The following is a 22,086-nucleotide window of genomic DNA, read 5'->3' on the forward strand; positions in this document are numbered from 1 at the left end:
TCCTGTTGAAAAACAAATGATGATCCCACGAAGCGCAAACCAGATGGGATGGCGTATCGCTGCAGAATGCCGTGGTAGCCATGCTGGTTAGTGTGCCTTGAATTCTAAATAAATCACAGACAGTGTCACCAGAAAAGCACCCCCACACCATCACACCTCCTCCTCCATGTTTCACGGTGGGAACCACACATGCAGAGATCATCCGTTCATCTTCTCTGCATCTCACAAAGACACAGCGGTTGGAAACAAAAATCTCAAATTTGGAGTCATCAGACCAAAGGACAGATTTCCACCAGTCTACTGTCCATTGGTCGTGTTTCTTGGCCCAATCAAGTCTCTTCTTATTATTGGTGTCCTTTAGTAGTGGTTTCTTTGCCGCAAATCAACCATGAAGGACTGATTCATGCAGTCTCCTTTGAACAGTTGATGTTGAGATGTGTCTGTTACTTGTGTCTGTTACTTGAACTCTGTGAAGCATTTTTTTGAACTGCATTTTCTGAGGCCAGTAACTCTAATGAACTTATCCTCTGCAGCAGAGGTAACTCTGGATCTTCCTTTCCTGTGGTGGTCCTCATGAGAGACAGTTTCATCATAGCGCTCGATGGTTTTGCGACTGCACTTGTAGAAACTTTTTTGAAATATTCTGGATTGACTGACCTTCATGTCTTCAAGTAAAGTAATAAAGGAAGTCCATAATATGGACTTGGTCTTTTACCAAATATGTCTATTTTCTGTATACCAGTTCTACCTTGTCACAACACAACTGATATGCTCAAACGCATTAAGAAGGAAAGAAATTCCACAAATTAAGTATTAACAAAGCACACCTGTTAATTGAAATGCATTCCAGGGGATTACCTCATGAAGCTGGTTGAGAGAATGCCAAGAGTGTACAAAGCTGTCATCAAGGCAAAAGGTGGCTAATTTGAAGAATCTCCTGTCCTGACTCAGCCATCTATGACCATGCAGAGTCACCTTGCACGGTTGTATACAGTTGAGCTCTTGCATCAAGAGCAGATTCTGAGAAATTGAGTGACGTATGTTATTGAGCATCCCATTCTGTCCTCACAGGGCTTGGTTTAATAAGACAACATTTTTTTCCCATCCAAGTTGAAAGAGCATTACAGACTAAACACAGCTGATATTCCCTAGTAATCCCAAATACTTCTGCAAACAATATAAATGTTTTAACAAAGTTCACCTTTCAAGGCTACTTACTGTAAGGTTGACACCGGGGAAAAACATCACCTTTAGAATTACTATCCACAAACATAATTTTGCATGTAAAAGGCCTCTTAGTAGAATTATCATAGAGGTAGACTAGTATAGTGGACTGTTGTTGTTTTTTGTGTTGGTGCGGTCCTCTGAGTTGCTCTGTCCTGTTCCCTCAGGAACTCTTTTGTGAGGCTCAGGCACCTCTGCACCAACACATGGGTCCACAGCACCAACAACCCCATTGACAAGGAGGAGGAGAAGCCTGTCATGTTACGGGTGAGTGGCTGGGAAGGATACTAGTGTGTGACCTTTGATCGGACTTGTAAAATCTATTTATTCAAAGTATGTTTTACACGTCGTTCTTTTAGATTGGCACATCAGCGGTTAAAGAAGACAAAGAGGCCTTTGCCATAGTGCCTGTCCCCCCAGCGGAAGTCAGAGACTTAGACTTGGCCAACGATGCCAGTAAAGTGTTGGCATCCATTGCTGGCAAACTGGAGAAGGGCACTATAACACAGAATGAGAGGAGGTAAAGTGTGTGTTTGAAACAGATGCCGGTAGTAACCTTTTGACCTACTGTATTACATTTTTGTAAATATCTGATAGGTTGAAAGTCATTTTAGAAGATTGCTGTTGGCCTTTTAACATTTGGTAGAAGTATTATTTTTCATGTTGAGATGTGTCATCGTTTTAAGGTCCACCGGGTATTCCATAGTTTTTCTCTTTTAGCTATTGTCCGTGGCTCCTCTCTCTAGAGAGGCTGGCTGTAGGAGTCGGTGTTAACTGGGATCCTGGTGGAACCATTCATTCCTCTCTGGCCCTGTCTCTCTGGTTTCCAGGTTTGTCACTAAGCTTCTGGAGGACCTGGTCTTCTTCGTGTGTGACATCCCCAACACTGGCCAGGACGTGCTGGAGATCATGGTCAACAAGCCCAACAGAGAGAGACAGAAACTCATGAGGGAGCAGAACATCCTCAAACAGGTACAGCTCATTCCGTGGTAGTATCGTATACTTTGGGCTTGGGGTACTTATGATAGTCAATGTTAAGTTGACCTCCCCACATTGTCAATTTGAGTGTCGCAATTTAAATGACATATGGAATCCATATCCCTCTTTAGATTTTCAAACTTCTCCAAGCCCCGTTCACGGACAGTGGGGATGGTCCTATGCTGCGATTGGAAGAGCTTGGTGACCAGCGCCATGCCCCCTTCAGGCACATCTGCAGGCTCTGTTACCGGGTATTACGGCACTCCCAACAAGACTACAGGAAGAACCAGGTCGGTGGGCAGAACTGATTGATTGCATCGATCAACTCAGACACACAGACGAAATGTGCTAGCTAAAAGGCTAAATATACTTAACCTGTTAGTTGTGCATTAGAATGGTCCTGACCCTCACTGACTCCCCCTCCAAAGGAGTACATAGCCAAGCAGTTCCGCTTCATGCAGAAGCAGATAGGCTACGACGTTCTGGCTGAGGACACGATAACTGCCCTGCTCCACAACAACCGCAAGCTTCTGGAAAAACACATTACGGCCGCAGAGATCGACACCTTTGTCACCCTGGTCAGAAAGAACCGGGAGCCCAGGTGAGACCAAGAGGACGGGGCAATAGGATGGTGGCATGCCATGGGCCTGATTCAGAAGGTTGTCTGTGGGTGGAAGTTTGTTTGTACAGCACCAGCCAGGGAATGTAGTAGATGTAGATGTATTCAAATGTATGCATGAGGGTATCAGAGGATGGGATTGTTTTGGACCCTGGCACCGGAGGTAATTGCTGTCATTAGTGCTGTCGAGCTCCAGTCTTGTGCTGCTGGCGATATGAGAACCATGCTGATCCAAGGGTCTGGATAAAGGGGGCTTTTATTGGGGTCTGATGGAGCTGGGAGGGGGACTGTGTCGGGACTGGAGCCTTCTGTTTCCAGCAGCATAGGGCTGTAGCAGGTCACAGAGCCTGAATAAGCCTACTCTGGGAGCCTGTACTGTGGATACTGGCTAGTGCACTGTTGTACACCCCGTAGTTTTCAAGTTTTAATGTCACATGCCTTTCAAATCCCAACATTGCAAGGATCAATAACAATGTATTATTAGAAAAAAACACAAGAATATGAAATACACAATGAAATAAGTGCTCACCCCTCCGTTTCCTGTAGTCCACGATCAGCTCCTTGGTTTTGCTGACGTTGAGGGAGAGGTTGTTGCTCCGGCACCACACTGCCAGGTCACTAACCTCCTCCCTAATAGGCTGACTCATTGTCGCCGGTGATCAGGCCTACCACCGTCATGTTATCAGCGAACTTGATAATTGTGTTGGAATCGTGCGTGACTACACTTTCGTGGGTGAACAGGGAGTACAGGAGGGGACTAAGCACACACCCCTGTGGGGTCCCTGTGTTAAGGGTCAGCGTGGCGGAGGAGATGTTGTCTACCCTTACCACCTTGGGTCGGCCCGTCAGGAAGTCCAGGTTCCAGTTGCAGAGGGAGGTGTTCAGACCCAGAGTCCTAAGTTTGGTGACGAGCTTGGAGAGGACAATGGTGTGTAGTCAATGAACAGCATTCTCACATAGGTATTCCTCTTATCTAGGTGGATGAGGGCAGTGTGGAAAAATTGAGATCGCGTCATCTATGGATCTGTTGGGGTGGTATGCAAATTGGAGTGGGTCTAGGGTGGCTGAGATGGTGGAGTTAATGTGTGCCATAACCAGCCTCTCAAAGCACTTCATGATTACAGAAGTGAGTGCTACAGGGCATTAGTCATTGTGGCATGAAGCCTTAGAATTCTTAGGAACAGGAAGGATTGTGGTCATTTTAAAACGTGGGAATTATAGACTGGGGCATGGAGAAGTTGAAAATAACTGTGAATATGCTTGCCAGCTGTTCTGCGCATGCCCTTAGAGCGCACCCTGGAGTACCATCGGGGCCCACAGCCCTGCGGGTGTTGACCTGATTAAAGACCCTTCTCACGTCGGCCTCAGAGAGCGCGATCACCCAATCCTCACACCCGGCTCAATGTTGTCAAAGCGTACATGCAAGGAGTTTGTCTGCTAGAGAGGCATCGTTGGGCAGGGTTGGGTCTTCCTTTGTAATCGTTATTGGAATGTAGCCCCTGCAGCATGAGGCGGGCGTCTGTGTATTATGATTCGACCTTATTCCTAAATTGTCCTTTTGCTCGTTTGTTGACTCTGCGGAGGTCATAGCGGGACTACTTCTTCCTGTCTTCGGCCATAGCATCAAGGTTGCCTACGGTAGCTCTGTGTGCGGGAGCCCTATTCTTCAGTTTACCACCAACGCCAGTGTTAATCTGTTGGGGTGGTGTATGCCTCCTCCTAGGCAGCTGGACCTGTATGTTGACCATCCCCTTCTCTTTGACCCTCATCTCCAGGTTTCTGGACTACCTGTCTGATCTGTGTGTGTCCATGAACAAGTCCATCCCAGTGACTCAGGAGCTTATCTGTAACGCCGTGCTGGACCCATCCAATGCAGACATCCTCATCGAGACTAAGTAAACCCCACTAAAAACATGAGCGTGGGTGCGCGCATGTTTGAACATTATACTGATGCTTTCTAATTAGATTGGCTCCAATATAGTGTTATTAGTAATGCGGTTGATTATGAAAACAAAGACTGACGCGTGTTTCAGTATTCATTGTTTTCGGCAGTTACTTTGCTACTATGTTGACTGTCTGTTTTATTTGCCGCCGACCAGGCTAGTTCTGTCGCGCTTTGAGATTGAGGCTGTAACAATGGGGGAGAATCCCATAGAGACGGAGGAAGACGAGGAGGAGGTGTGGCTCTTCTGGAGGGACAACTGCAAGGAGATCAGGAGCAAGAGTGTCAGAGAGTTGGCCCAGGACGCCAAGGAGGGCCAGAAGGAGGACCAGGAGGTGGTCAGCTATTACAGGTCAGGGTTTAGCACCTTACAGTGTTCAGAAGGAGTTAAGGTGGGATTATGGGTGCAATGATATGTTTGGATGTACAGTATGTAAAAGCATATGGGACAGTTTGATTGTCTATGTACATAGCCTGCTTTCAGACTAATACCCTGACCAGATGTTAAAGTATGCTCCTCTCCCCCCTGCAGGTACCAGCTGAATCTGTTTGCGCGGATGTGTCTGGACCGTCAGTACCTGGCCATCAATAAGATCTCTGGCCAGCTAGACGTGGACCTGATCCTGCGCTGCATGTCTGACGAGGACCTGCCTTACGACCTTAGGGCATCCTTCTGCCGCATGATGCTGCACATGCACGTGGACCGCGACCCCCAGGAACAGGTCACGCCAGTCAAGTACGCACGCCTCTGGTCCGAGATCCCCTCCAAGATCGCCATTGACAAGTGAGTGGGGTTTATGAACGTGTTGTTAGGGTCCTATCAGCGATTTTCTGCATTACCTGAGCTCATCTAAATGCTACCTCTGAGTCTTTACACAATAATGTTCTCTCACTTTCTAAGCTACGACAATGATGGGACCACCAGAGATGAGATCAAGGAAAGGTTCTGCCTGACCATGGAGTTTGTGGAGAACTACCTGATGTCTGTGGTGTCTCAGAACATCCCTTTCGACGACAGAGAGAAAAACAAGCTCACCTTCGAGGTAGTTTTCTCTAAAAAAATCACAGTGTCAACCAGAGAGAATGTATAATATGGGGAATTATCTCACTTCCGTTTTCAATTTTTTTCTGTTAAAAGGTAGTGAACCTGGCAAGGAACCTCATTTACTTTGGCTTCTATAACTTCAGTGACCTGCTGCGACTGACTAAGATCTTATTGAACATCTTGGACTGTGTACATGTCAGCACCATTTACCCCATTACCAAGCTGGAGAAGGGAGAGGAAAAACAAGGTGAACACCCAACTTCTTCCTGTCTGTCAATTGGTATTGGCTGTTACTGATGTAGTGTAATTGAGGTGCACTCTCTCGCTCTCAATACCCTTCCCGTATATGAGGAATCATGTGGGAGTTAATTAGGTTTGGTTAATGTGTTGTGTGTGAGTATGCACCCCAGTTCAACTCTGAGGTGTGTGCGTTTTTGTGTGTATGTGTGTGTCCACAGGCAGTAATGTGATGAAGTCTATCCATGGGGTGGGGGAGCTGATGACCCAGGTGGTCCTTCGAGGGGGGGGCTTCCTCCCTATCACCCCCACCCACCAGCCGGAGGAGGGTGTGGTCAAGACCCAGACAGAGCCGGAGAGGGAGGACATCATGGTGATGGACACCAAGCTCAAGATCATCGAGATCCTCCAGGTAACGTCTGCACCGTCATCTGGCCTTGTATATAGATTTTCTGATGTTGTATCCAAATATCTTGGCTTTGATTTCCCATAGTATCATATACAAATGTGTACAAAATCTAGATGAAGGACATATTTTTCTCAGTATGATTATTCTTGTGGTGAGCTCCAAAGCCTGGTGTTTTAACTAACTGATGTGCTCTGTTCCTGTCCACTAGTTCATTCTGAATGTGCGGCTAGACTACAGGATCTCCTGCCTGCTCTGTATCTTCAAGCGAGAGTTTGATGAGAGTAACCCTCAGGGTGATAATACATTGTCTAGTGCTAGTCAAGATGGAAATAATATGACAGGTCAGCATACTGAAAACCATACCCTTGCCTTTTCTTTCTTACTGCTTTTACCCTCAAGCTACAGACACTACAGACATAACGGATGCCACATGTCCTTACACCCTTAGTATTTGTATTACATTTTTATTTTCAGATATTTATCAAGTTCATTTGTGGTGTCGATGGTTTCTAAAGTGAAGTATAGCCTTCAAACGGGCTTCACAAGAATGTAAATGCTTCATTTGTTTTGTTAGGGGCTCTAGATTTTGAGAACATAGAAGAGCAGGCAGAGGCAATCTTTGGAGGAAGGTAAACCCTCTCATTTTAAAGCAATGCAGTGTCAGTCTCCGTAAAAGGACTGTTTTTAAGACTGGGATACTCAGTCCCCAGTGTCTGAGCCTGGTGTGTTGTTCTGCAGTGAGGAGAACACCCCTCTGGACCTGGATGACCATGGAGGGAGGACATTCCTGAGGGTGCTGCTACACCTCACCATGCATGACTACCCTCCCCTGGTGTCTGGGGCCCTCCAGCTGCTCTTCAGACACTTCAGCCAGAGACAGGAAGTCCTCATGGCTTTCAAACAGGTAGGTCTCCGACCAAACCCACAGGTGCCACAGCCACAAGAACTCACAGGTCCACTGTATCAGTTCTCCGCACACTCATCAAGATTCATATCTTTAGTTAGAAAGGCATCATATGAATGAGCATTAAAGTCATTTGTTTCAAGGCAATTAAAGGCCTAGCTTGCTGTGGAGATTAAACTTAAGTCTAAACTGAGTTATAGCGCTTCCTCTTCCCTTAGGTCCAGCTCTTGGTGACCAGCCAAGATGTGGACAACTACAAGCAGATCAAGTCCGACTTGGACCAGCTGCGCTCCATCGTGGAGAAGTCGGAGCTGTGGGTGTACAAGAGGCAAGGGGACGATGACGGAGGGGACGGACCCTCAGAGTCCGACCATAAAAAGAAGGTATTGCGTCAAAACTTCCCAACGATTATTGTACATCTCAAGGATTGTTTTTGGAATGCTTCACATGAATATGAACAAGCTCTCATTCTAACACTGTCCATGTGCAGGGGGATTCTGACAAAAAGAAGGAGGAAAGCAACAGCAGTTACAACTACAGGGTTATGAAGGAGGTACCATCTTCTTCATTTTCTCTCATCTCTGAGTTGGTGGTGTAAGGAGTCATTGCCTTCACTCTTTTATGATGTTGTCAGGTATTGGAGATATATAAGGCAGACAGTCTCTGAGCCGCTTCTCTCTTCCCCTGTGTTCAGATCCTGCTGCGGCTCAGTAAGCTGTGTGTCCAGGAGGGAGCATCGGGGAAGAAGAGTAAGAAGCAGCAGCAGAGACTACTGAGGAACATGGGGGCCCACAGTGTGGTGCTGGAGCTACTGCAGATCCCCTATGAGAAGGTACTGGAGAATATGATGAGCCAGACCTAATACTCTCAACACATCCCTTTATAGACTGACCAAAAAGGCATGAAGAAAACAGTAGAGCATTTATGCCATAGAGTTCTACAGTACATAAGCTTGGTCAATAATTTCATTTGTGGAAGGTTTGAATGATAGCTGCAGCTCTTTGGATGTGTGTCTGCCTGTACTTATGATGAACACTCCAGGGCGAGGACGTCCGTATGCAGGAGATCATGAAGCTGGCTCATGAGTTCCTCCAGAACTTCTGTGCAGGGAACCAGCAGAACCAGATCCTGCTGCACAAGCACATCAACCTATTCCTCAACCCAGGGGTGAGTGTACTTTCCTGGGGAAAGGGTTAGGGCTGGGAGGAACCAGTGGTACTCCATCCTTCCCATACCAATAAGTCCACTAGTTTGATGCTTCTATTTCACCTTCTCTTCAGATTCTGGAGGCAATCACCATGCAGCACGTTTTCATGAATAACTTCCAGCTGTGCAGTGAGATCAACGAGCGCGTGGTGCAGCACTTTATCCACTGCACCGAGACGCACGGCCGCCATGTCCAGTACCTCAAATTCCTTCAAACCATTGTCAAAGCCGAGAACAAGTTCATCAAGAAGTGTCAGGACACCGTCATGGCTGAGGTGGGACACCATAATTACAGTGCACACATGATTCTAATGCAAATCAAATACATTATGCATTTTAGCAATATAAACCTGTTATACAACCCAAACAAAAATGAGTTCAAATCTATATAATGTGTCAGCAGCATCTGATAACTACATTGTCTGTCTTCCTCCTGCTCAGCTGGTGAACTCGGGCGAGGATGTCCTGGTGTTCTACAACGACCGTGCGTCCTTCCAGACCCTGGTCACGATGATGCGGTCGGAGCGGGATCGTATGGATGAGAACAGCGCTCTGAGGTACCACATCCACCTGGTAGAGCTGCTGGCCGTCTGCACCGAGGGAAAAAATGTCTACACTGAGATCAAGTGTAACTCTCTGCTGCCTTTGGATGACATAGTGAGGGTGGTCACCCATGAGGACTGCATCCCTGAGGTGAGTGATTGACCGAAGAGCTAAAAGGCATGCATTGGTAGTCTACTGAAATGAAAAAGAGCCTGGTGTACATGTTGTATTCATGTGACTCATTTGAACATTTGCTTCTTGCAGCAAGTTAACCTGTCTAGGATCAGCGTGGCGCTAGCGGCACACCCCCCCCCCCCCCACTGAAAAACCAGTGCCGCGAAATTCAAAAAAAATATTTTTTTAAAATATTTAACTTTCACACATTAAAGTCCAATACAGCTAATGAAAGACACAGATCTTATGAATCCAGTCAACATTTCCGATTTTTAAAATGTTTTACAGGGAAGACACAATATGTAAAGATGTACATCTATTACCTAAAAACACATTAGCATATTCCACCATCTTTTATTTGTCCACCAACACCAGTAGCCATCACCAATTCGGCTAAACTAAGATATTTATAGCCCCTAACCAACAAAAAAACTCATTAGATGACAGTCTGATAACATATTTATGGTATGGGATAGGTTTTGTTAGAAAAAAGTGCATATTTCAGGTAGACTTCATAGTTTACAATTGCACCCACCATCACAAATGGACTAGAATAATTACAATGAGCAACGTGTTTACCTAACTACTAATCATCAAACATTTCGTAAAAATACACAGCATACACGAATCGAAAGACACAGATCCTGTGAATACAGACAATATTTCAGATTTTCTAAGTGTCTTACAGCGAAAACACAATAAATCGTTATATTAGCTTAGCACATAGCAATTAGCAGCCCAGCATTGATTCTAGCCAAAGTGAGCGATAAAAGTCAACATCGCCAAAAGATATTAATTTTTTCACTAACCTTCTCAGAATTCTTCCGATGACACTCCTGTAACATCACATTACAACATGCATATACAGTTTGATCGAAAATGTTTATATTTAGCCACCAAAATCATGGTTAGACAATGTGAAATGTAGACAAGCTGGTAAAGAAAACGTCCTTGCGCCACTTAGACAGTGATCTACTCTTATACATAAATACTCATAAACGTGACTAAAAAATATAGGGTGGACAGGGATTGATAGACAATTTAATTCTTAATACAATTGCGTTATTACATTTTTTAGTTTATCCTTACTTTTCAATACAGTTTGCGCCAAGCGAAGCTACGTCAAAAAACATGGCGTCCTAAGCCACTAAAATGTTTCGACAGAAACACGATTTATCATAATAAAAATGTCCTACCTTGAGCTGTTCTTCCATCAGTATCTTGGGCAAAGGATCCTTTCTTGGGAGAAATCGTCTTTTGGTGGAAAGCTGTCCTCTTGCCATGTGGAAATGTCAACTACGTTCGGGATGAACTGAAAAGCGCACCCAACTTTTCACATCGTTGCAAAAATAAATGTCCCAAAATCGCACTAAACGGATATAAATTGCTATAAAACGCTTTAAATTAACTACTTTGTGATGTTTGTAACTCCTATAACGAGTGAAAAGATGACCGGAGAAATATAACAGGCTAAACTAACGCTTGGAACAGGAGAGGGTCGGTGTCTTCCACGCGCGTTACGCAGCAAGAAAAGACTTGCTAGCTAAAGGTTTTTTTCATTTGTAGGGCCTGTGAACGAGCAATCGAGCCCGTTGGAATCGTCATCACGTAAAGGCATCCAGGGGAAGACGTAAGAAGTGTCCGTATAGTCATAGCAACGACAGAGCCCTTTTAAATGACTTCAGAAAAGTGGCCAACGTTTCTCAAATCTGACTCCATGTCAGGGAAATTGCTGTAGAATGGGCTCTGTTCCACTTAGAGACAAAATTTCAACTCCTATAGAAACTATAGACTGTTTTCTATCCAATAATAATAATAATATGCATATTGTACGATCAAGGATTTTGTGGGAAGCCGTTTAAAAAATTAGCCACATTAGCATAAATAGTCTAAACAGCGCCCCCATCCCCAACAGGTTAAATGACCATTCTGGGATCTTGAGATAATTCTGTACTTAGGAATGAACAACTTGATGGTGCCTAATTTTTTCTCCAGGTGAAGATAGCCTACATCAACTTCCTGAACCACTGCTACGTGGACACAGAGGTGGAGATGAAGGAGATCTACACCAGCAACCACATGTGGAAGCTCTTTGAGAACTTCCTGGTGGACATCTGCAGGGTAAACAAACACACATCACCTCTCTTCCATATCTGATGGCTAGTCAACAGACATGCTGGTGACATGTTACTGAGACCTTGTTGATAGTCTGCTGAGCATTCTACAGGGAGACTCTCAAAATAAAGTTAGCCTTATATGTTCTCCTGGGAGTATTCTGCTGAGAGGCACTGTGAGATCACAGCGTGGAGTAACAATATTCTATCCTCCTTCCTGTGAGGATCCAGGAAGTGTGATCCAGTGAATGCTCACCCATTACCCACGTCTGTCTGGTGAGTGAGTCAGGTTAACCTTGGTTGTCCGTGTCTGCTGTCTGTAGGTGTGCAACAACACCAGTGACAGGAAGCATGCAGACACGGTTCTGGAGGGTTACGTGACAGAGACAGTCATGAGCATCGTCACCACCTTCTTCAGCTCGCCCTTCTCTGACCAGAGCACCAGTCTGCAGGTAACCATGTCCACCGTAACATATAACACTAAATAAAAGCAGTTGAATGGTGGATATTCTACGCTGTTGGGTGAAATCTGGTCATCAATCATTTTCTGTTGATAGTGATCTGTGTTAACTTATCATTTTCTAAAAGGCATTAATGAATTCCTCGTCTGTGTGGAAGAAACATTATCCCCAAAGGCTCTACACTGACAGTTAACATGTAATATATGACATATTGCTTCAAATAGCTGGCACGTCAGGTGTATGTAAGTATGAGTAAAAGTCCCACTGTAATTGGTTTTCCATCCCCTGGGTCTGTTCCTTACCAGCAGTCATAGAGTAGCCAGACGTTTCCTCAATGACTGGTCTTCACAGAACTGAGTCAGCACCTTCCAAGAATTCTTTACAGATGGTGTGTGCAAATGCTTTAGAATCCTCCCTTCAGTTCCTTCCCAGATCTTTAAGCTTGTTTTCACAAGATACCTGGGATGTGTTTGCTGGGATATAATTGCAAATGTCACGTAATGAATGGTAAATCACTCTGTGGCCTACTATAAATGGTTCGGATGTATGACATGTGGAGGAAAATACTTGCCCACTTCACTCTAAGGGTTTTACAATCATTCCTGGAGTTGTCTAGTAATACCAATTCCTGTAAGGAACTAGGTTTTTGTTTAGACTTTATTAGGTTTAGTTTCTCTTATAGTCATTTCCACATCCTTTCCAACCTATTTCCTCCACCATCCTGCATCCCATTTAGACTCAATACACCAGTTAATGTGAACCGCCTAATGATATTCATTCCCTTCTTTCCCATAACAGGCAAGCATTCTGGGAAAGATAACGGAGGTATACAGTATGTTGTGCCGTAGGTTTGTGTGCAGCTGGTTCACAGGGTGTTGTTTGGTCCTGGTGGTAGCGGTGATACTGTATGTATTAGACATTGGTCTAGTAGTAGTTGGGACCTGAGCTGATTCTGGTGATAACCAACAGGCATACTAGAAGTGTTAGACCCTCGTACGTATGTTATAGCACTTTTACAGTACATACTGTTAAAGGTTCGAGAATTGTACGGGCAAACAGGAAAAAACGCTTTGAAACGTAAATAAACGTTCATGTGATACTTTCTCGGTTTCAAAGGTTTTCTCTGATTTCTTCTTGCTGAACATGATTCAATTTGTGTCTGATGGCACCCTCACATTGGGGAAACTGGGTTCTAGAAATATGGTCTGTGATAAACCACAAAAGCCTTTGTTGATCACTGCTGGGGATTTTAGATTTGTTTAATGTGCAGCTTCTGACTTGTCTTTTGACGTCTTTTCTCCTCTCATATCTACTGTCTTTACTTCCTGTCTGTCTGTCTCTCTCTCGCGCTTTCTCTTAGACTCGTCAGCCGGTGTTTGTACAGCTCCTGCAGGGGGTGTTCAGGGTATACCACTGCAACTGGCTCAACCCCACTCAGAAGGCCTCCGTTGAGGCCTGTATCAAGGTGCTGTCGGACGTAGGTAAGATACCTGCAATTGGCCTCCACCTGTTGCCCAAACACTGTCTTGATAAAGTCAGAGAAATACATCTTCTTTGTAGTCACAAGCCAATGAGCTCATTTTATCTGTCATCTAGAAGAAAAAAATACATCTTTCAAAAAGTAAAAAAACAACGAGCATCCCTCTTAAGTTTGTGTTCTACTGTTTCATTTCACACAGCCAAGAGCAGAGCCATCGCGATCCCAGTGGACCTGGACAGCCAGGTGAACAACCTATTTGTCAAGTCCAATAATGTGGTCACCAAGTCCATCTTGAGCTGGAGACTCTCCGCCAAGAACGCTCCCAGGAGGGACTCCAACGCCACTGCGTCCGTTAGCTACAGGAACATCATAGAAAGGCTGCAGGTGAGGATTCAGGAATACAGTGCCTTCAGAAAGTATTCACACCCCTTGACCTTTTCCACATTTTTTTGGTGTTACAGCCTCAATTTAAAATGGATTACATTTAGATTGTATGTCACTGGCCTACACACAATACCCCATAATGTCAAAGTGGAATTATGTTTTTAAAACATTTTACAAATGAATAAAAAATGAAACGCTGAAATGTCTTGAGTCAATATGTATTCAAGCCCTTTGTAATGGCAAGCCTAAAGTTCAGTCGCAAAAATTTGCTTAACTAGTCACACAATAAGATGCATGGAGTCACTCTGTGTGTAATAATAGTGTTTAACATGATGAATACCACCTCTCTTTACCCCACACATACAATTATCTGTACATTTCCAACACAGATTAAACCACAAAAAACAGGGAGGTTTTCCAATGCCTCGTAAAGAAGAGCACCTATTGGTAGATGGGTAAAAAAACAAACAGACATTGAATATCCATTTGAGCATGGTGAAGATATTAATTACACTTTGGAAGGTGTATCAATACACCCAGTCACTACAAAGATACAAGCGTCCTTCCTAACTCAGTTGCCGGATAGGAAGGAAACTGCTCACACCAATGATGACTTTAAAACAGTTACAAAGTTTAATGGATGTGATAGGATAAAATTGAGGATGGATCAACAACATTGTAGTTACTCCACAATACTAACCTAAATGACAGAGTGAAAAGAAGGAAGCCTGTAAACAATAAACATATTCCAAAACATGTATCCTGTTTGCAATAAGGCACTAAAGTAATACTGCAAAAAATGTGGCAAAGAAATTAACTATGTCCTAAATACAAAACGTTATGTTTGGGGCAAATCCAAAACAACACATCACAGCGTACTGTACTTCATATTTTCAAGCATGGTGGTGGATGCATCATGTTATGCGTATGGTTGTCATCGGCAAGGAGTAGGGACTTGTTTTTGGATAAAAATAAACGGAATAGAGCTAGGCACAGGCAAAATCCTAGAAGAAAATCTGTTTCTGTCTGCTTTCCAGCAGACACTGGGAGAACAATCCCGCTATTCCCTCAGATGAACCATCAAACAAGCAAAGCATCAATACAGGACTAAGATTGACTCCTACTACACCAGCTCTGTCGCTCGTCGGATGTGGCAGGGCTTGCAAACTATTACGGACTACAAAGGGAAACCCAGCCGTGAGCTGCACAGTGACGTGAGCCTACCAGACGAGCTAAATGCCTTTTATGCTCGCTTCAAGGCAAGCAACACTGAAGCATGCATGAGAGCACCAGCTGTTCCCGGACGACTGTGTGATCATGCTCTCCGTAGCCAATGTAAGCAAGACCTTTAAACAGGTGACCATTCAGACGGATTATCAGGGCATGTACTCAGAGCATGTGTGGACCAACTGGCAAGTGTCTTCACTGACATTTTCAACGTCTCTCTGACCGAGTATGTAATACCCACGTGTTTATAGCACCATAGTCCCTGTGCCCAAGAATGCGGAGATAACCTGCCTAAATGACTACTGCCCCGTAGCACTCACGTCGGTAGCCATGAAGTGCTTTGAAAGGCTGATCATGGCTCACATCAACACCATCATCCTGGAAACCCTAGAACCACACCAATTTGCATACCGTCCCAACAGATCTACATATGACGGAATCTCAATCGCACTCCACACTGCCCTTTTTCACCTGGACAATAGGAACACCTACGGTATGTGAGAATGCTGTTCATTGACTACAGCTCAGTGTTCAACACCATAGTGCACACAAAGCTCATTACTAAGCTAAGGACCCTGGGACTAAACCCCTCCCTCTGCAACTGGATCCTGGACTTCCTGAAGGGCCGCCCCCAGGTGGTAAGGTTAGGCAACAACACATCTGCCACGCTGATCCTCAACACCCGGGCCCTCGGGTGCATGCTTGGTCCCCATCGGTACTCCCTGTTCACCCACGACTGCGTGGCCAGGCAAGACTCCAACACCATCATTAAGTTTGCTGACGACACAACAGTGGTAGGCCTGATCACCGACAACGATGAGACAGCCTATAGGGAGGAGGTCAGAAACCTGGCAGTGTGGTGCCAGGACAACAACCTCTCCCTCAGTGTGAGCAAGACAAAGGAGATGATCGTGGACTATAGGAAATGGAGGCCCGAACAGGCCCCCATTCATATCGATGGGGCTGTAGTGGAACGTGTCGAGAGTTTCAAGTTCCTTGGTGTCCACATCACCAACATGGTCCAAACACAAGAGGGCACGACAACACATTTTCCCCCTCAGGAGACTGAAAAGATTTAGCATGGGTCCCCAGCTCCTTAAAAATGTCTACAGCTGCACCATCGAGAGCATCCTAACCAGTTGCATCACCGCCTGGTATGGCAACTGCTCGGCATCCGACCGTAAGGTGTAACAGAGGGTAGTGCGTACGGCCCAGTACATAACCCGGGGCCAAGTTTCCTGCCATCTAGGACCTATATACTAGGCGGTGTCAGAGGAAGGCCCGAAAAATTGTCAAAGATTCCAGTCACCCAGGTCATAGACTGTTCTCTCTGCTACCGCACGGCAAGCGGTACCAGAGCGCCAAGTCTAGGTCCAAAAGGCTCCTTAACAGCTTCTAAATCCAAGCTATAAGACTGCTGAACAATTAATCAAATGGCAACCCAGACTATTTACATTGACCCCCCCCTTTTATTTTTTACACTGCTGATACTCGTTCTTTATTATCTATGCATAGTCACTTTACCCCTACCTACATGTACAAACTACCTCAACTAATCTGTACCCCCGCACATTGACTCGGTACCGATACCCCCTGTATATAGCCTCGTTATTGTTATGTAATTTTGTGCTACTTTTTATTGTGTTACTTTAGTTTATTTAGTAAATATTTTCTTAACCCTATTTCTTGAACTGCATTGTTGGTTAAGGGCTTGTAAGTAAGCATTTCACAGTAAGGAATACCTGTTGTATTCTGCCATGTGACAAATAAAATGTGATTTGATTTGAAATTCACCTTTCACCAGGACAATAACCTAAAACATAAGGCCAAATGTTCACTAGAGTTGCTTACCAACATTGAATGTTCCTGAGTGGCCTAGTTTCAGTTTTGACTTAAATCGTCTTGAAAAACTATGGCAATAATTGAAAATGGCTGTGATGAATTGACTAGTTCCCAGAAACAGAATTCATGGAATTGCGTTAGTGACGATTGACCTGTAATCCCCCAGAAAGCTAATCTAGTGTGTGTGTTGCAATTTCTTTGTACCCATCACACTGTATACAGTAACTCTACCAGTATCCCTCCCGCCTTCCCTCCCTCCTACGCAAGACAATGTCTACATCAACACACAGTGTGACGCAACTGTAACAGTTTTCTTATTTCCATGGAGTTTATCATGACTGACTCATGGGGATATAGAGCGGGGGGAGTTGGATTGGGCTGGTCTGTTTTCGAGGTTTTTGGTAAACCGTTGTCTACTTCTGCTTTTATACATTTTTTTCCCAGTGTGCAGTCTGAGACAATAAGGTCACAAAGTTCACCATAGTGTTTTTCAGTTTTGTCAGCTTCCCTGTACCTTGTTTGGTCACGACTTCAAATGTAGGGGCTGGAATCCAGGCCCCAATCTCATACAGTTCATTTGGGCTTCATCTAGACCTACCACTGGTGTAACACTCAGTGTGCTAATGCCCTGCTGTGTCCTATTTCTGTTCTGTTACCTCTCTAACCATGCCTGTCTTCTGCATTTTTCTGTGTTTAAGGACATAGTGTCGGCTCTAGAGGACCGTCTGCGTCCTTTGGTCCAGGCTGAACTATCTGTCCTGGTGGACGTGCTGCATCGCCCAGAGCTACTCTTTCCTGAGAACACAGACGCCCGCAGGAAGTGTGAAAGCGGTGGCTTCATTTCCAAGTAAGACTCATGTACCCACTAACCACTGCAAGCCACCCACCTCCTTGACATGCTGACTAACAATGAACTTGCCTCTTGCCAAGTCCAGTGATGAACCACAGTTTGCAATCTTCTTAGAAATTGAGAAATATTTTCCACAGCAGTTGTAAACCAAATGAGGGTTTAGCCACTACAAATTGATCTAGCTGTGGTTTAACTGGGAAGTATGCACAGTCTCCTGATACAGTCTCAGTGTTAAGGAATGCATTGTGCTCTTTCATACTGTACCTGCTGTACTGTAACTAGAGTTGGGGCACTTATCATGTACAAGTGTACAGTAACTGAATCCGTCATTGATCAGGGCTTCTCCGAACATGCTACTGTAGTGACCCGGGGCTTTGTTTTCACATGTCCTGCCCTGAACCTACTGGAGCTCTGTCTCCCTCACACAGGGCTCCCACCCTCCCTGCCTTACACAGTCCAGGCCATTCCTGTGTCTGTTGTGTTTGATAAGGGCTGAGATTGGATTACTGGGCATGAGGGCGGGCGTCTGGGCTTTTTGAACAGGTGCCGGCTCAGGGGTTAGCCTACTGTAAAGGGCCGCAGGCAGGGGGGGATTAATGTGTGGAGTAGCACGTGAGATACCACAAGTTCACACTGATTCAGAACAATGACTTACATTTCAAAGGTAATGCAGTACAGTACTAACCGTAATATGTACAGTAGAATAAAATGGGACCTTTAGGAAAGCTTGTATGCCGGGAAGAAATGTTGTTCGTAGACATGATTGCTCATTTGGACTGAAACACTCCTTTCAATGAATACAAGTCACACAGCACCTGATCTGATTGCCAGCACCTCTAAGACCCACGTGAGGTCAATCTCTACCCCTAGCATTTATAACCAATAATTAATTAAGCCAATCAATTATGATATGTCAAGCAGACATACTATTATCTCTTCATTACTCAAGCTTAACAGTAAATACTATAGGGGTGACTCTCTGAAATCAGGATTTGTTACCACTGAAGTGTTTTTTTTGGGAGGGTTGTACAGTGCAGTATGTGTGATACACCTCTCCTCCTGTCCCTGTCCTCTGCCCAGGCTGATCAAACACACCAAGCAGCTACTGGAGGAGAACGAGGAGCGTCTGTGTATCAAGGTGCTGCAGACTCTGAGGGAGATGATGACCAAAGACCGTGGCTATGGGGAGAAGGTAGATGGCCGTCTTCACCACCACCTCACAATACTTCCCTTGTTCTCTCTACACTGGATTTTAACATGAGGATAAACCGAGTGCTGCTAAGAGGCCTGCTATTCTGTAGCTCTTTACAGAGGTCAGTGCAGAGGTCAGAGGTTAACAGCAAAGCTTGAGGTTAAGTTTTCCTCTGCTGCCCTTTGCCTTCCCCCCAGATGATACTGGTAGTACATTATGTCTGTGATGGTTGGGATGAGTCTTTTGGTTTGGTTTAAAACCTACAGTAGCAGCTGCCCTTCTGCAGGAAGTAGATGCCACTGGTGTGCATATATGGTACCTTCAGTGCTATTCATATTGGCACAGTCAGACACACACAAAAACCACAACAGATTAGTGTCCATCTGAAAATGACTTGTCTATGTTTGGTGGTTGGGGACAGTTCCAGTACACTTTAACAGCACCAGCATGCTGTAATTGAACTTTAACTCTAATACACCATTAACACTAATACAGCATTTATTGTATGGGCTGTAAATGACTCTCTGTACTAATCTCTGATTAATGACCTTGGTTCGCTCTGCTTTCTGTTCTGTTGAGCGAGGGCAATCCATTGCTTTGAAATGCAGTAACCTGTGTGATTTTACTAACTGACTGACTGACTGACACGGTGTGGGGTTTCTTACCGACTGTTTGTCTGGTTTCAGCTGCCTCCCCTCCTCCTAACCCAGCTCTACTAACTCTGCCTGTATACTCTTCTCTTCCAGCACATTGCCTTTGATGATGAGATGGATGTGGCTGAGGTTGATCATTTTCCTTCTTTCGTTAGGTTTCTGTCTCGTACTAGTCGTGTGGTGTAGATAGATGTGCCTGTGCTAGTGGTTTTTCTGTCTTGTTATGTGCTGCTGACTTCAGAGTAGCTGCTAGTTTCCGTGTGTGTTACCGTGCCACTAGCATGCTAAGCACTTTTTGGTGTTGCCAACTTGCTATACTCCAATGTGTCTGTATTGTAGTCAGACCTGGGTTCAAAATACTCAGACTCAAATTCACTCCCATGCATTTAACCCAGGTATCGGAAAATAGTATTTGAAACAAGTATTCGGAAATACTGTCAAATACAATTTGGCAGACTATTTGGTTTTTACAATTAACCATTCAAATACTCAAATAAAAGTACTTGTTTTGGGCTGTGTGTTTGAAAATACTCAAATACACCAAAAAAGTATTTTAAATGCCAGATAGTTTGTTCCAAGAAAAAAGTGCCTTTTGCGTCCCTTCGATATTTTAAGTAGAAATTGTGCACCAATATTGCAATTTAAAAGCCTTTTATATCAAATGACGTTCCCTTTTAATATAGACCACATGGAGAATTCAATAAATCTGATAGTTAATATGAATAAAGATTTGCTATAGTGCCAAAATTCTACATTTTGACATGTCCCTCTGCGCACCCTCTGTGACTTCTAGAATTTTAACCCACTTAACTCCAAAATGTCTCCAAGTTTTCACCATCATTGTGAAGCCCTAGTTATTTTGTTGCTTTAACTAAACTTGCTTCAGATATTGAAGATGCTTATTTATTTCATGTGATTAGTTATTTATTTACGTCTGTTCCTCATTTTAAGGTCAACCCTGTCACGTGAACTGAACTCTCCTTTTAATATGATGAAACTCTTCTTTTTTTGTACTTTTTTTTTTACAAAAGAAACACAACATCTAACAATCAAATCATAGTGTAGAAGCAGGTGAGCTGGTTTTACTATTTTGAGCAATTTCCTGGTGTTTTGAGGTGGAACAGTGAGTGGGGTCGAGCATAACACATCAACCAGTAGACAGGCTACAAATGTTTTAACAATCATTTTTTTCTGTAAAGTTTGCATTCAACTTCCTTTCCCTGTTGTACACAACAAGCTTCCATTCACCCTGTCACAAGGGGATGTATGGATGATTTATGATGAAATTGTCAACCCTGTTACTGTCAACCCAGTTACGGTCAACCCTGTTACTCTATTTGGCACTTACTATAGTATTTTTTTTATTTAACCTCTTGAGATGGAAAACATTTTTTTTTAAATGAAGTTTAACATATACACATTAGGTGAACAGGACATGTAAAAATGAGGTGAAATCATATATATCTTTTTTACCAAGTTCCACTACTCAAAAGGCACCCAATTGGTGGAACGACCCAGATACAGAAGTCCATGTATTTGAACGCAGGTCTGATTGTAGTCGTCTGCTTGAAGTTGAATTATGGTTGTTGTGTACATAGATCCACAGGTCTTTATACAGTTTTTTCAGACTGGAATTGCATGTTAGGAATCTGGTATTTTTGGAAACGGTGCACACAGACCATAATGGCAGACCCTGAGGGGGGAGGGGGAGGGGGGGTGTATCAGAGTGTTGATCATACCCAGACTCTCTTTGGATGGTGGTCAGAGGGACAGGGTGGTTCCCCCTAAATTCCTCACCACCATTACCACAGCAGGTGTGTGAGTATTTATACACATGAAGCTATCCCTTAAATGTAGTGGCGGAAACCAGATCATACCAACATCCATAGAGGGTAAGGGGGTTGGTGTGTGCAGGTGTGCTTGCTACTGTATATGTACATTCAGGTCTGTGTTTCTATGTCTGTGTCTGCCTTAAAGACAGTGGACCCTGCATATATCCCCCCCCAAAATGTTACCTTTCATCTGGGACTGTATCTGTCTGTTTAGGGACTTTCAGAGAGGCTGGGACCAGTGCCATATGGAAGGGTCTAACTTCTTACTTAGAAGTGTTTATAGATCCTGGATGTTACGCAACAGTTAATATTACCCTTGTCAATGGCAAAGCACCAGACTACAGTACACCCCATTCCAAAGCATACATTGAGAGGGTATGGCATATAAGAGCACAGCTTTCAACCATAGATTGTATTGTTTGTTTTTTTAACCTTTGGAAGATATAATTTAGTATAAGTTGCAGTATTACTGTCGTTTAACTTTTTGGTCACAACAACATTATCTACTCACAACTTCAAGCACTTGATGTATTGTACAGTAAAAGAGCACAAGAATGGAATGAGTTACTTTAGGGTGTGAAACTTCATTTCTGAATAAAGGAAAGAAAACAAGTGAGGGAGCGATAAGAAGGAAAGGTAAACATAGATATCAGACTGAGTGGCTGTTGGAGAGCCTACACTCTAAGCTGCATGTCTGCCAGGAGATCACATGCTCACATGAGTGTATTTTCTCTCTCTCTCTCTACTCCTCCTTCCCTCCCTCCATGTGG

The 22,086-nt window shown here is 44.2% G+C and overlaps 1 protein-coding gene across 10 annotated transcripts in view; it reads left to right on the forward strand.

Annotated features, from left to right (window-relative positions):
• LOC129815025 (inositol 1,4,5-trisphosphate receptor type 1-like) overlaps positions 1 to 22,086 on the forward strand; it is a 144,253-nt gene that overhangs the window by 50,596 nt on the left and 71,571 nt on the right. For 4 of the 10 annotated variants that reach the window (XM_055868295.1, XM_055868297.1, XM_055868299.1 and 1 more), the window contains 26 exons: positions 1,392 to 1,491; positions 1,584 to 1,744; positions 2,055 to 2,196; positions 2,334 to 2,492; positions 2,631 to 2,803; positions 4,597 to 4,716; positions 4,921 to 5,115; positions 5,296 to 5,547; positions 5,665 to 5,806; positions 5,902 to 6,055; positions 6,267 to 6,457; positions 6,663 to 6,795; positions 7,029 to 7,083; positions 7,193 to 7,358; positions 7,577 to 7,741; positions 7,849 to 7,911; positions 8,053 to 8,190; positions 8,400 to 8,525; positions 8,639 to 8,839; positions 9,006 to 9,257; positions 11,277 to 11,402; positions 11,719 to 11,847; positions 13,217 to 13,337; positions 13,536 to 13,720; positions 17,488 to 17,636; positions 18,720 to 18,831. In XM_055868295.1, coding sequence (XP_055724270.1) covers positions 1,392 to 1,491; positions 1,584 to 1,744; positions 2,055 to 2,196; positions 2,334 to 2,492; positions 2,631 to 2,803; positions 4,597 to 4,716; positions 4,921 to 5,115; positions 5,296 to 5,547; positions 5,665 to 5,806; positions 5,902 to 6,055; positions 6,267 to 6,457; positions 6,663 to 6,795; positions 7,029 to 7,083; positions 7,193 to 7,358; positions 7,577 to 7,741; positions 7,849 to 7,911; positions 8,053 to 8,190; positions 8,400 to 8,525; positions 8,639 to 8,839; positions 9,006 to 9,257; positions 11,277 to 11,402; positions 11,719 to 11,847; positions 13,217 to 13,337; positions 13,536 to 13,720; positions 17,488 to 17,636; positions 18,720 to 18,831 — 3,910 coding nt within the window. Of the gene's footprint in view, positions 1 to 1,391; positions 1,492 to 1,583; positions 1,745 to 2,054; positions 2,197 to 2,333; positions 2,493 to 2,630; positions 2,804 to 4,596; positions 4,717 to 4,920; positions 5,116 to 5,295; positions 5,548 to 5,664; positions 5,807 to 5,901; positions 6,056 to 6,266; positions 6,458 to 6,662; positions 6,796 to 7,028; positions 7,084 to 7,192; positions 7,359 to 7,576; positions 7,742 to 7,848; positions 7,912 to 8,052; positions 8,191 to 8,399; positions 8,526 to 8,638; positions 8,840 to 9,005; positions 9,258 to 11,276; positions 11,403 to 11,718; positions 11,848 to 13,216; positions 13,338 to 13,535; positions 13,721 to 17,487; positions 17,637 to 18,719; positions 18,832 to 19,577; positions 19,614 to 22,086 lie in introns of all 10 variants that reach the window. The other 6 variants (XM_055868291.1, XM_055868296.1, XM_055868294.1 and 3 more) reach the window with 4 other exon arrangements.

Source organism: Salvelinus fontinalis, chromosome 18 (assembly GCF_029448725.1).
Source record: "Salvelinus fontinalis isolate EN_2023a chromosome 18, ASM2944872v1, whole genome shotgun sequence".
Classification (NCBI taxonomy): domain Eukaryota; kingdom Metazoa; phylum Chordata; class Actinopteri; order Salmoniformes; family Salmonidae; genus Salvelinus; species Salvelinus fontinalis.